General features: G+C 36.2%; 1 protein-coding gene across 7 annotated transcripts in view; it reads left to right on the top strand.

The window, feature by feature from the left end:
• The window catches only part of cax1 (cation/H+ exchanger protein 1), a 90,900-nt gene that overhangs the window by 51,723 nt on the left and 23,734 nt on the right, over nucleotides 1-15,443 (top strand). For all 7 annotated transcript variants that reach the window (XR_005634647.1, XR_005634646.1, XM_039761001.1 and 4 more), the window contains exons 8-11: nucleotides 965-1,150; nucleotides 5,272-5,374; nucleotides 5,738-5,879; nucleotides 10,164-10,347. Coding sequence is in view for 5 of the 7 variants with exons in the window: in XM_039761001.1 (XP_039616935.1) it covers nucleotides 965-1,150; nucleotides 5,272-5,374; nucleotides 5,738-5,879; nucleotides 10,164-10,347 (615 nt within the window). In the remaining 2 variants the exon portion in view is untranslated. The remainder of the gene's footprint in view (nucleotides 1-964; nucleotides 1,151-5,271; nucleotides 5,375-5,737; nucleotides 5,880-10,163; nucleotides 10,348-15,443) is intronic.

Here is a 15,443-nt window from a genome sequence, read left to right as displayed (position 1 = left end):
GCCAGTTGATAGGTTAGGTGGCATGTTTTGTTTGTGTTATGGGTTTGGCTGGAACATTTGGTACCAATGAAGAAAATTAAAATGAAAACTGTTGTAGCTCAACTTAGAAGTCTTAAAAACCTAGAAAAGTTTTTCCTTCTATGATTTCAAGTGGTAGGATGAGATTAAGAAATTATTTTGAAGATAATAACTTGAAGTTTTGACTGGTGAAGAGAAACGGAATTCAAACAGCAGAGAATTCAAGGTTGGTCTTATAGGATGATAGTTAAGTAATGCAACAAGTAGAGGTCAATGAGAAATAATCAGACCTGTATTGTCCTTGTTAAATTATAGCAGTTCCTTAACAACCCTTCTCTAGTTTCATATTTTATGATTATTATTATTACCTTCTTGTCCAAAGCTCACTTATATTTGTGTATTGTCTTTTTTCATATTCTTGCAAATTTATTTGACATCAATATTCTAAACCCTATTTGATCCAATTCAGTTAACAACTGTTGACATGGCACCAGTCCATCCTAGGGCCCACTCATGCACAAAATCAATCAAGGCCAGTTTGGAATTTCCAGTTCACAAAATATGAGGATTAATGCAGAAATGAGGACACAAGGACAATGACCAGATGTGAGGCTCAAATCTAGATTCATAAGGAAACCGTAACCATTATGCCACCTTGCCTCCTTTTGCCATTGTACTAGTCTGTTGCTATTTTAGTCACTTTAATTACTTTGACATATTTTTTTTTCATACATTATTTATGTATTGTAGTGATTCTATTTGCATTATCAGTAGTAGAATATTTGTTATCAATATACTCCTCCTGCTGTAGATTTTAAGTATTTTTTTAAATTTACATTGTTGTCTTTAAGAATTTGTACATTTTTAAAATTGTAAAGTCTTATTCTATGATTGATTGATTGAATAGATTGTAGGTTATGATAACTGTCTTTATTTAAAATTTTAGTGTCGTCCAAGTACCTATCTGTGGCTGCTTCTCGGATTCCCATTTATGTCTTTGATACATGCATTGGCATGTATCTTGTCTTGGATTTTTGTCTTCACTATTCCAGTAACAAAGATGAATGCAAGGACTATCGGTACAGTCTTGCTAATGCCTCCTGAGCTGGTGCACATCAAGAAACCAAAACAGGTGAATTTTTAATTACATTTAAATACCCTTCACTTTGCAACATCATCTTCTATAATTTTAGCTATTTTTACAATGGTTGTGTTTTCGAACTGTAATTAAAATAACTAGTTTGTTAACAATGTAACCTATGCAACTGCATAAACATTATATTTGTGTGGTGTGCTTGATGGGCACAACCCACATGTCATGTATGAGTTTTAAACAGTATAACTATCAGCATTGATCAGCATTAAATAATGTATGGGATTATAAAGTTAGTATGATTTAATGTATGTGATGGTGAAAACCTTGCAATGTCTGTCTGTTAAAGATAATGTTAAATTTATAATATGAGACATCTGAATTGACTGTGTATATGAGATAGGATATGATTGAAAAGTCGAAGTTTGCTTTAATGATGGCTTATACTTTCTATAATGTTGAAATGATTCAACTTATACATGTATGTGCCAAATACCATTAAAAATAATTTTCAATTCTTTTGGTTATATTGTGGCTTTGTTATGATACATTTCAAAGTTAAGGTGCTTTTTTCTTCACTGAGAATAATAAAAGTGATGTAAGTTTAGAAGGAATAGATTTAACACTGGAATTGAAATTTCTAAGAAACCATTGATACAATATTATTGTGATACTTCTTCAGTTACAATTCAGTATTATTGTGATTTTTTTTAACATTTTAAAACTTTAAAAATGGTAATTTTGCAATTTAATTTTTTTTTTTTTTATTTTGAATTAAGTTGAAGTTGTGGTGGGCTGGCACCATGCCCGGGGTTTGTTTCCTGCCTTGCACCTTGTGTTGGCTGGGATTGGCTCTAGCACACCCCCGTTACCATGTAGTTAGGATATAGCGGGTTGGATAATGGATGGATGAAGTTGAAGTTAAATCATATACAAAAATGTTTCTCTCACACCTAATAAGACAAATCCTTGACTGAATTCATCCCACATAAGCCTTCCTTTTTTAATAAAGTTAATTTTACATATTTCAGTAGTCTCCACAGTAATACTGAGAATCTTGTGCTAGTGCTACATACACACATTTTGAACATTGTTTGACCTTGTGTATGTGTCCTTGCAATAACGTATTTTATAATTATCAGGATATAATAAAAAGGGTAAAGCTGATTGAACTACTAAGGTCAAGTGACCATAACATAACACAGCTCTCTGTGTTTTGTCAGAACTCAGATGCAAACACTAAAATGGTTAAGTTTAACTTTGTTAGGGCTAATTTTGAGCAGATAAGGCAAAGTCTAAAAAGGATAAACTGGGATAGGCTTTTAAGTGTGGAAATTGTTGAGGAGCAGTGGAACAGGTTTTAAACCACTTTAAATATAATGCAGGACAAGTTCATCCAAAAATTTGGAATTAGTAAGAAATTTTAAAAAGCTCCAGAGTTGGCAAATAAGCAGATGAACAAGAAGCCCTAAAGGGAAAAAAAAACACTGTCCATCCATCCATTTTCTAACCCGCTGAATCCAAATACAGGGTCACGGGGGTCTGCTGGAGCCAAACCCAGCCAACACAGGACACAAGGCAGGAACCAATCCTGGGCAGGGTGCCAACCCACCGCAGGACACACACAAACACACCCACACACCAAGCACACACTAGGGCCAATTTAGAATCGCCAATCCACCTAACCTGCATGTCTTTGGATTGTGGGAGGAAACCGGCGCCGGAGGAAACCCACGCAGACACGGGGAGAACATGCAAACTCCACGCAGGGAGGACCCGGGAAGCGAACCAAGGTGTAAAGGATTATATGTAAAAACATTCAATGCTAACTGTAGGAGGTATGAGAGCGTCTATTAAGAAGGATATTAGAGAAGCTAAAACCCAGTTAGAGAGGAATATAGCAGATATGACCAAAAGAGATTTTAGGTATTTCTGTAGTAAAAGAACAATCAAGGAAGAAGGTGAGGTGTACCAGGAATAGAAGAGGGAAATTAAAATATACAGTGAAATGGCAGATGCTCTAAGTTTACATTTTTCTAAATGTTCACATGTGAAGAATTGAAAAAACCTCCCATCAGTAACTGGGAATACTAAGGAGTAGGTTTGTGTATATAATATACACACACTCACACACATACATGTGTTCAATATTCTTGTGGATGCCTAAATGCACTTTATCGTAAGTGCATTTAAAATACATATAAAAATTGACGTGGCATTTTGACAGTAAATTATTAAGCTTTCATAGACGAGCAATGTCTATGAATGTGAATTAAACAATGTGCCATTCCCAAATATTGATAGCAGAATAATGTTAATTAACTTTTGGGGTATACCCAAAATTGTGTTTTTTTTTGGAATTTGCAGTTATGTCAAACAATGGAAGCATGTCATCATAAGGGAATTTTGAAAAAATGCATTTTGATGTAGAAGAAATGCAATATTGCTTTTACAAAAGAGAGGAAATTTCACTTTTCTTTTGTGGATAACCAGACATGATGGTCTCTAACTCCCAAATGTATATAGCACAATAAAAGAATAAGTATAATACAGTATGTGGTCCTAGCATTCTGATACTCTCTCATCTCTTTCAATTCCATTTCATTAAACTGTATGAACACAAAACTATAGAAATAGTATGTTTTCATTCTTCCTATTTGTTTTATGCAGTTGAAAGTTTATGCACATATTTTCATTAGAATTAAAGGCTTATTTGCCATCTTAATAATCATTTTTTAGTCTGGGTGTTTCAAAGCAGGCTTAATGGTCATGGGAAAGCATTTTAAAATTGGAGTGTGTAATGCTTATAATTTGCTTGTAAATGACATATGTAATTTAGTGTAGTACTTGTGTAGTAGTGTAGTGTAGTACTTGTAGTATATGACTTGTTGGATTAAAATGATATGTTGACTTTAAATTTAAAGTCACCAGACATTAGCACATGGAGTTACTTTTTACAAGCCAGCCTCATTACCAATTAAGTTTTTCTATAGGGGTTTCACAATTCTTTTAATATTACTTGTAGTTAATAACCAAATTATACCACCCACACAAACTGGCAATGAAGAAAAAAAAAAAAACTCAAGTACTGGAAATGAATATTTAAAATTCAGCATTAGAGCCAAGACACATATCATAATCTTAATAACAAATTCTAGTCCTCAAAAGTAAACACAGGAAATTGATATCTATTGTCTAATTTTCAAGGGAAAAACATGAATTAACACTAGAATTCCCAGAGCCTACGAAAAAACTTGTAATTCCAGCGCACCTTAAATTCCTTTGCACCTCTCCATCAGCATCTTTTGTATTGTGAATGTGCCGATCAGCACAAGCAGGAAGCAGCCTGCTATCCCATCCCCCGCCCACTGCCACAGCTCAATTCGCAAAGAAGGTTCTTAGTCTTCAGTGTGTATCTTGGAGTGAAGTGCCTGGAGTTGTAGAGGGTAATTCTAGAGTTACAAAGATGCTCTGTCTATTGTCTCTTCACATAAACATGCTTTACATAACTTTTAAACGGGTTAAATAACAATTATTAACACCCATTTCAAAAATTGTAGTAGTCTTTATAATCAATTTCAGAAAATAGACTCTCTCTGCCTCTGCACCTTCCTGTTTCTGAGAGGAGGAAATATTTGTTTTTCATAAATCATTGTGTTGTTATTTCCAGTTCACCAATGGCAGATTATAGCAGAGTTTTTGAAAGAGTGGTTGATTTTCTCAGCTGAGAATTTTATCAGATACATCTACATGGGCCAGACGGCTAGCTTCCTTGTATTTTTGTTACTAACTCATATTGTGATCAGCTAATGGCCTGTAGGATAGAGTGTTTTAAATCACCATGATAAACAAGAGAAACAAAGAAGAATTGTAGAATTCTATGTTGTGCAGTGACATAAATTACATTTTTAAATCTATAGCATTGGCACCAAACAAAAGCTCTGATTTTTGCATTTTCCATTAGTTTGGAACCTCATCTTAAAACTGGACTATGTTAAACAATACTGAATTACATTTCCTTTTTTATTTGAACTGAATTTTTAATCATTGCTTTAACTATACAATTCTACATAATTTGCCACTAGTGCACTATATTGTTATTAAAATGAGTGCAGCTTCTAAAATTTATAGTTCTAATTTCTATTTTCTTGATTTAACAGACTGATATTCATATGGAGACTGAGATGATTTTGTGCTGCTATCATGCTTTTAATTTGTATTACTACAAGTACACAGTGGATGGAATCAATGTTTTTGCTGTCAGTATCCTTTTTACATGCTTTATAATTGTTTGGAAGAGTTTACTTGGTTTTCATGTTTGGTAGGGGAAGTGTTTTTTCCAGCTTTTTCTGATTCTCTTTTATTGTAAGTAGTGAAAGCATCATAAAATTATTATATGGTGCTGTGCAAATATCTATAGATTCTTGGAGGAACAATATCTAGTATAAAAAGTAACAGTCATTAATAGCTAATGTTAAAAACACTGACGGTATAAACAAATCATGTAGTAGCTTAGTTTACTTTTTTTAATTTGAGTAATCAATTGAAAATTAATTTATAATTTAAAATTTACATTTCTGAAATGAATATGCTGTTTAACATTTTTTTCTTTAACTAAAAATGTAGACTTGCTTCCAGTTGTCGTTGTTGCTCTTGCACTTGGATATGCAGACAAAGAGAATAAATATGCAAGTTCTTATGTTAAGTTTTCCATTTCTCTGTTATCGATTATTCCACTTTCCTACTATATTGGCATGGCAATTGCCAGGTAAGTAAGTTCATTAAAATATAATGAATTTAGATTCTGTACCTTCAAAACTTTGATTTATCTGTTATTTATATGGTTGGAATAGTAATTTTAAATATGTCTTTGCTGATCTGATGATTTTCTCCCAGTGGTTTAACTTCATAAGTGTGTACACTGATCAGCCACAACATTAAAATCACCTTCCTAATATTGTGTAGGTCCCCTCACGTGCGACCAAAAAAGTTCTGGCCCATTGAGGCATCGACACCTCAAGATCTGTGAATGTGTCCTATGGTATCTGGTGCCAAGACGTTATAGCAACAGTCCCGCAAGTTGTGAGGTGGGACATCCGTGGATCAGACTTCTTTTTCTAGCACATCCCACAACATCTAGATTGCATTGAGATCTGAGGAATTTTGAGGCCAAGTCAACACCATGAACTCTTTGTCATGTTCATCAAGCCATTCCTAAGCAGTTTTTGCAGTGTAGCAGGGCACATTATCCTGTTGAAAAAAAATCCCACTGCTATGAGGGAATACCATTACCATAACGTGTGTATGTGGTCTGCAAGAATATCAAAACCCAAGGTTTCCTAGCAGAGTATATCCCAGAGCATCACACTGCCTCTGCCAGTTTGTCTTTTTCTCATAGTGCATCCATCTTCTACCTCTTCAGCAGGTAAACGACCCACATGCACCAGGCTGTATACATGATCTAAAAGTAAATGTGATTCATCTGATCAGGCTGCCTTTTTCCATTGCTTCATAGTCAAGGTTCTGACACTCATGTATCCATTGTAGGTACTGTCAATGGTTGACAGTAGTGAGCATTGGCATTCTGACCAGTCTGCGGCTGCACAGTCCCATACATGGAAAATTGTGATATACTATGTGTTCTGATGCCTTTCTGTCATGGCCAGCATTAGGTTTTTAGCAATTTGTTCTGCAGTAGCTATTCTGTCTTAAGAGGCACCCATGACCCTTTTGCCATTTCATCAGTTGTCCTTCCTTGGACCGATTTTGGTATGCACTAACCACTGCATACCAGGAACACTCTACAAGACCTGCCATTTTCGAGATGCTCTGACCCAGTCATCTAGATGTTACAATGTGGCCCTTGTCAAAGTTGCTGTGATCCTTACAGTTGCCAATTTTTCCTTTCAGCACATTTTTTTTTTTAAGAACTGACTGTTCACTTGCTGCCCAATATATCTCACCTTTGGAGCAGAGGTAGTGCTGCTGCCTCGCAGTAAGAATAGCATGTATTTGCGTCCCAGGTCTTCCATGCGTGCAGGGAGCTTTGAGAAGTGAGAAAAGTCATATTATTATTATAACAAGATAATCAATGTTATTCATTTTACGTGTAAGTGGTTGTAATGTTGTAGCTCATTGGTGTATAATACTTCAAGTTGAGTAATCAAACACCTGAGGCCTCTTGTACAGTATGACGGCTTGTGCAGAATTCACAGTAAAACATGATGTATGGACAAAACTAGAAAATGTGCGTATGCACAAAAAAAATTCAGATTCATAAAACTGTGCATAAACAAAGTTCTATTTACTTTCCATTTATAAATCCCAATCATCAATTTTAACACACATAAATTTACGTGGTATCCATCCATCCATTATCCAACCTGCTATATCCTAACAACATGGTCACGGGGGTCTGCTGGAGCCAATCCCAGCCAACACAGGGCACAAGGCAGGAAACAAACCCCGGGCAGAGAGCCAGCCCACCACAGAATTTGCGTGGTAAAAACGACAAAAGGAAATTGGAGTGGCACAGCATGGCAGAGGACCTCAAAAGTTAAAGTTTAGAAAGTCGCACAGTGCCTGAAATAAAAAAAAGTGGTCAAATATCAAAGTCGATGTGAAAAGGCAAGACACAACCTACTACCTGAATGTCAACAGCACTAGAGGAGGTAATGGAGTTCCGGGACTCGCATCGTTTGAGCAGTGAGCTGCTGCAGTTATTGGCGAGACACTTATAACAGGCATCTTAACAGCGGGTGAGGGGCAGTTTTTATTTACTTCTTTTGCTTACCGTTATCCATAATCACGTAAATAATTTCCATGTTTAATAAGACAAACAAGCAGGCAGCACATGCTCTATTATCGTTTATTCTATTTCAGACAATATTACAAAAGGTGACCCCCCCCCATGCCAGGGATGTGACTGTAGGTGGTGATTATGCTACTGTTCTGAGCACATCTTTGGGTGCTGACTGCACACTCACCCCTGCCTTGGAAACCTCTGGGCGACCATCTGGCTGTGTGCTGAAGAGCAGTATTCCAGAGTTGCAAAATGCAATAGTTGATGCTACAAGAGATGTGGAGAAAGGAATTAAGACATATAAACGTTCTGTGTGATATGGATCACACATTAAAAAATAAATGCTGCATCTGATTACCTGTTTTTACATTCTGCTAATTACATTCAAAAGATGTTGTAATAATGTTCCATTTGGCTGATCATTTGGTGGGTCAGTTTCAGTTTCATCATACTGCATCTCTTCAGGTGCGGACAAGCCACAATTGTGAGCCAGATAATGCAGCATGCTACATGCTTGCACAATGCGACACACTTTCTGTGGATTTTACAGCAGCGCTCCACCAGTCTTATCCAGGCAGTGCCAACAGCCCTTAAGCTGCCCTATAGTACATTCTACCCAAGCCTGAGAGTGGAGGTCATTATACTGTAACATCGCTCTTGTTCAGTTGGTGGATTCGTGATTGGGGTGAGAAGCCACGTCTAAAATGGGTACTCACTGTCACCTGTATAATTGTGGTATATGGTTACATCATACAGATAACTTAAATTTTGACCAAAGGGGTAATATTAAATGCTTTATCTTACCAAGAAGTCAGCCATCACACCACACCATTTTCAAGTTGGTTCCCAATACTCTTGTTTCTCAGAATGAATGAATCATGAGTTGAACCAGGCCATCTCACCAAACATGAATGAGATGCATTTTTACATCACAGATAATGTGCACATTAATAGAGTGGAAATGCTTTCTATTTACATAAGCAAATTCATTCTCTGAAGGTGCCTTTATAGCAATGTGCGAGCAGTCGACCACCCCGATTACATTTGGAGGACCGGATATTGCTATGAATTTCACTTTGATGTTTGCCTGTTCAACCACAGGAAAGGAAATGTAAGATGTAAGGAAATCTTATATATCTGGATGACTAACAGATAATACCATCCTATAAAGGTGGCATGGGATGACTCAGTGATGACAGAGAAATACCCAACCGGTCAGATAGTTCACACTAAAAAGCTCCTGTGGCTAAAAACCTGAGGGTGAACAGAACTTCCAAAGGTAAAGGTACAGCACAATTCGCCAAAGTCTGCCTTTGTAAACTCGGCCCCTGTTCAGCACACAGCTCCAAAAGTATAGCTGTTAGAAATCTAAATCGACTTAGAAACCAGTGATCATCATGGGGCAAGAATTCAGTATGATCTGTAAATTTGTGTTCTCTTCTATTTCTTTCATTTGTAAGGTCTTCTAATGATGCTAAAGCAGCCATAGTAGTTGGAATAGTTTGGCCATTCCATTTACCTTTAAATTGTTACAGATTGATTACAATGAAGTGTCTAAAATTTGTAAACGATATACAATTCATTTTGGTGTATTTGATAAATCCTGTGTCATGTATGCAAATCTAAAAAAGAAAGCGAAACCACACAGAAACAGTAGCACTGCTTTGATGCTGGGTGCTGCCCATTTACAAAACCGAGCAAAAATGTGTGTATGTTTGGTCTGAGGCTGGCATGAAAATGAATAGGCAACATTTTTGTGCATACGCAATGTTTATACATATACATGAGGCCCCTGGTAATTGAGTGCAGTTTTTTTTATGCAGTGCACTTACAGTACATGTTATGCTTTTACTTCTGTTTTGTAATAACATATCTGATGACCTGATACAAGTTACTTTAGAGCTGTGCTGTGCTTGTAGCATGAAACCAAATTATTATCTTTTAAAGGCAGCCCTATAAACAAGAGTAAAGTTAATAAGTTAATGTTTTTCTCTCTTATAAATTATGTCAAAAGTTTTAGGTTGTGAAGTCTGTTGTTCTTTCAATATTTGGACAAGCTGTAAGGAACACATCATGTAGTACTTTTGTATATTGCATTAGTTTTTTGAATGCACCTTATGTTATCATGCTGTTTCTATCCTGCATGTAATGAATGTTCAACTTTTGTAAGTCAAACTATGCTTTCTTAATTTGTGACACTAACATATATACTAAGCTCTTTGTGATTCTCTGTCATTTTTTTTAAATTAGCATTTCAGCACAGAGTAACTTTGCAGTTGGGGCTGTAGTGAATGCAACTTTTGGTTCTGTCATAGAGCTGACCTTTTACATCACTGCATTAATTAAAGGATCACAAGAAAAGACCAAGTGTTATGAAGAGATTGTCAAATCTGCACTAACTGGAACATTGTTGGGCTGTGTTCTCTTCATCCCAGTGAGTAATATTCTTTCAGTTTGATTTAAAAAAAAAAAAAAAAGTAATACTATCCATCTCAGTTGGCTTATAGCTTATCAGGACATTGATGAACTGAAGGCTGAAGTTTTGTTAGACAGGATCCATTTCTGGATAGAAAACCTGTAGTTTAATATGAAATCATAGAACATAGTCACTCACACACAACACTGTAATCCCATTTGCTAAGCCAAGTTAAAGATACCAGATAATCAAACATCACATCTTTTGAATGCAGGAGGACGCTGCAAGTGGAGAATGTGAAGACATTCCATGAATTGGAAATAACATTCCATACAAATAACTCAAGTTTTACAAAAATAGGTTTGAACCAAATAAACCCCCATGCCTGAGAAAGAGAAGCTAGGCCATCAGAGTGAAAATTTAAGCTAGTAAAAATAAGTAAATAGATAAATTAATAAATGAATAGAGATAAATGGAGTAAAAGAGGGGAGATAATCTGCTTCCTCAATTTAAATGCTTATTCTAAAATGTTATTGATTAGATCCTGCCAGGTTTTTCAAAAGTTTTGTACAGATCCTCTTAAGTGCGAATTAGATTTTTTCCAGTTTCAAATAGTATATAACATCAGTTACCCACTGACTTAAAAGAGGAGAGTTAGGATTCTTCCAGTTGAGCAAGATAAGTCTACGTGCCAATAGTGTAGTAAAGGCAATCACAGTTTGTTTGTCCTTCTCCACTTTAAGCCCATCTTGAAGTACCCCAAACACAACTGTTAATGAGTTAGGAGGGATTGTGACACCAAGGATGTCTGAAAGGCATTTAAAGATTTTGATCCAGAATGATGTTAATTCGGTGTACGCCCAAAACATGTGGCCTAGTGAGGCTGGAACTTGATTGCAGCGTTCACAGGTTGGATCTTGCCCTGGTAACATTTTGGACAATTTTAAACAAGAGAGATGCACTTGATAATTTTAAATTGAATAATTTTTTTTTGCTTTCTTTGTTTCTGCACTAGCAAGACTAGTAACAAATTTTCATTATATTCCTTTTAATTTACTGTATTTTTCATTGTAAAGTTGTTAAGCTATAATGACAGTACATTTCAATAGGATAAAAAAAAAATCACTATCTACTTACAGTCAGGTCCATAAGTATTTGGACAGTAACACAAATTTCATAATTTTTGGTTTTGTACACCAACGCAATGGATTTGAACCAAAGCAATCAAATGTGATTGAAGCATAGACATTTGGCTTTAATTCAAGGGGTTTAACAAAAATGTTGTATGAGTTGTTTAGAAAAGATAGGTATTTTTATACATGGTCCCCCTATTTTCAGGGGCGTAAAAGTTTTTAGACAAACGAAAATAATCATGAATATAATGATCATTTTCAGTATTTGGTTGGAAATCCTTTGTAGTTAATCACTGCCTGAAGTCTGGAACCCATGACCATCTGCAAGTGCTGGGTTTCCACCCTAGTGGTACTTTGCCAGGCCTTTAGTGCAGCTGTTTTCAGCTGCTGCTTGTTTATTGGACTTTCTGCCATCAGTTTTGTTGATTGACTTAGCCATTGAAGAATAATCAATTTCTTTGCCTTGAAAAGCACTTGGTTTGCTTTCACAGTATGTTTTGACTCATTGTCCATCTGTATTGTGAAGCGTTGTCCTATCAGTTTTGCAGTATTTGGTTGAATCAAAGCCGATAGTATTGCCCTGTATGCTTTAGAATTCATCCTGCTACTTATGCAGTCATATCATCAATAAACACTAACGACTGACTTCTAATTACAGCCATGCATTATCATGAATCCACCAAGTTTCACAGATGTGGTATTAATCGGATCATGAGCTATTTCTTCTCTTCTGCATAATCTTCTCTTTCCAACATTCTGGCATATAATGATCTAAGTTCCTTTATCTTAAGAAAACTGTTCTGATTGGACATGCTTTTAAAAAACGTTTTCTGACAAAGTCTGATATGTGCTTGAGTTTTACCAGTGGTTTGCACCTTGTGGTAAACCCTCTGTCTTTTCAATCAAGAGAAGACTTCATGAAAGTAGATTTTGGCAGTGATTGGTCAATCTTCCAGAGTGTGTTCTTTGTTTGGCTAAATGTTGTGAATGCGTTCTTCTTCACCAAGGATAGAATTCTGTAATCATTCAGTACAGATGTTTTCTGTGATTTTTCCAGACCTTCTGGTATTGCTGACTTCACCAGTGTTTTCCTTCTTTTTGTATGTACCAAATGATTTATTTGATCACTCCTTGTGTTTCTGCTGTTTCTCTAAATGGTTTGTTTTGTTTTCTTAGCCTAATGATGGACTGTTTTTACTGGCATGGACAGCTGTTTCATATTGAAAGTTCACAGTGATAGCTTCCTAAAGCAAATTCAACACTTGGAATTGATTTCTGACCTTTTACCTGCTTAATAATTAATGAAATATTGTGTGAATTGCTCTCACCTGGCTATGGAACAGTTTGTCGGTCAAATATCCATATAATTTTGAACCCCTTAAACTAGGGGGACCGTGCATAAAAATGTATGGTATGTAAAACAGGTCGGATTCCAGCTTTTTATTTTACTAATCTTTAGGGGTCAGTGTACTAAATTCTAAATTGATTTATTAGGATAATATGGTTACATGAAAATAATTAATATGAATTAGAGTTAAAGAACCCTAATTTAAGATACTGAAGGATATTCCTTTTTCTTTTCAAAGTGTGATTCTGCTTATTACCTTTTTCTTTTGTTGTAGCTATAATTATTCATTGCTAGCAAGTGCTTTGAAAATATATATAGTGTCACGCTTGGGTCACAGAATTGCACAGAAAACTCAGGATATTGTAGAGACAAGAACATAATTCAAACAAACATGTCTCTTTCAGAAGTAAAACAAGCTCAGTATGCAGTTAGCTCTTGATTAAAGAATAGACATTATAGGGAAGCCCAACAGGAGCAGAGGATGACCGGTGAAGGAGAGAGAGAAAACAAAGCAATCAAGCAAAAACTGATTGACAGGTGCTGTTCAGGCTTTCAAGTATGCACAGAAAGCATATCGCGTGACAAAGCAGCCGCAAGTAAATCCAGCAAGTAAAGGATCAATGTGAAGGTAGTCTGTCAGCGTTTTAGGAGGGGTTCTTTGATAAGTGTCCGTGTCTTCTAGGTATGCGTTCAGCTCCCCTCCTTACAATAGTGATGGAAAAAAGAATTGCAAAAAAAATGTTAACCTTGCTGAAATAGCAATAAGCAATTGAGAATAATTGAAAAATGAAAGTGTATAAAACAGGAAAACAATAACTTTGAAATGAACAACAGTTATCTTAAAGTCCTTCAGTATCTTGTTTCAGTATCTCGCCTCTTATGGGAACCACCGCTTGATACCTTAAAGCTATAGTTTGGGATGTTATCCCACTCCAAGAAAAGAGCATGTTGAATTTCCTGGCCATTGGACTTTGGTTACGACTCCAGATGTTGCAATCCAAGGAAATTTAAGAGATGCTTCATACAGATAAGGTTGGGAAAGAATGCAGGCCAAGGAAGCATCTGCACACCAGCATTCATACAGCAGGGAAGTTGTGATCTCAGCAAAAGTATGTGGCCTGTCATTGTCCTGCTGTACCATCAGATGACTAGGAGATGAAGTACAGAGTCTCTGAGAAGATGCCTTGCTCTAATGTCAGCAGCACAAAGCCTGTGTGTCACTATACTGTCACTGATACAGACACTGGTCTACTGACAGTTTGAGAAGCAACACAGATAGTATATATGAAATTATTCTCTCAGACTGAACATTCTAACGTTAGATGTACTCTGGTACAGACACTTGAGGACAACCAGATCTTGGATAGTCCACTGTCATTCTGTCTGCTGAAACCTTGTTTGCAGTCAGGACACAGTAGAGTGGCTTAATCAACTAGCATGTGCCATACCTGCCTGGCTGCAGCATGATAATTGTGTTATGTATACATCTTCATTTGTAAATGTTATTATATGGTAAAGGAAATGGTTATGTGCACATGTGTAATATAAATAAGGGGGTGTGGAGTTTAGAGCAGTGTGTGTGAAAGAAGCAATAGAGAGGCACGTGTGTGAGAAGGATAATAGTGTTTGCGGTTGGTTCAGTTTGTAAAATAAAGTGTTCCTGTTGTTCATCACCCTTTGGAATTTGTTTGTGTTAAAACGTATACAGAAAATACGGATATATAACAAATGGAACCCTCTTTTTTGGTGACATTTAAGGCATTATAGATATTAGCTAAGTGAGATATTCATAATGCTGTGATCTATGCAATTTTCTGTTTAGTGTGCAAAGAGCAAATTACTGCATTTAAAGACTACAACTTGAGCCATCACTTCGAGACCAAGGATGTCGAAAAAATAGAGATTTATCTGAAGAGGAGAGGGTGAGGAGTGCAGAGAGATTGTTGGCTAAACTACAAAAAACAGCAAAGTCTTTATACAAAGCTTCATTGAGCAAAGGAAGGAACAATAAAAAAAAAGATTATATTAGCTTAAAAAATTACCAAAAGAAGCAAACCATTTTCTGATTAAGAATTTGTTAAAGAGTGCTTATTGGAGTTGGTGGCAATCCTCTGCCCAGAGAAGAAGGATGCATTTGAACGTCTAACATTCTCACAGCAAAATGTTTCAAGACGGACTGAGGAAATTGCAGAGAATCTGATACTACAGCTGAAATGCACAGTGGAAAATGTAGACTTCTTCTCCTTGACTTTGGATGAGAGCTGTGACGTTTGTTATTCCCTTTCATAAAAATCAGCTGCTGCACTGGGTCACAAAGACTTTGAAATGACAGAGAAACTATTCTCTGTGCAGTCCGTGAAAGGGACAACAACCAGTAAGGCAGGAGTCCCCAACTCAGTGGCTGCAGGTTTTCATTCTAACCTTTTCCTTAATTTGTGACATGTATTTGCTGCTAATTAAGTTTTTTTGAATTAATTTTATTTGACTTGACCACTTAATTGCTTCTTTTTCATTAATTAGCAGCCAAACAATAATGATAAATAAAATTAACCGAAACGTGACCAGCAAACTGTGTCCATCATACAATATCTGAAAATAAAGAAAGGTGGAGGTCTCAGGAATGCTGATCTGCT

This window comes from Polypterus senegalus, chromosome 8 (assembly GCF_016835505.1).
Source record: "Polypterus senegalus isolate Bchr_013 chromosome 8, ASM1683550v1, whole genome shotgun sequence".
Lineage (NCBI taxonomy): Eukaryota > Metazoa > Chordata > Cladistia > Polypteriformes > Polypteridae > Polypterus > Polypterus senegalus.
This window is presented reverse-complemented; position numbering and strand designations above follow the sequence as displayed.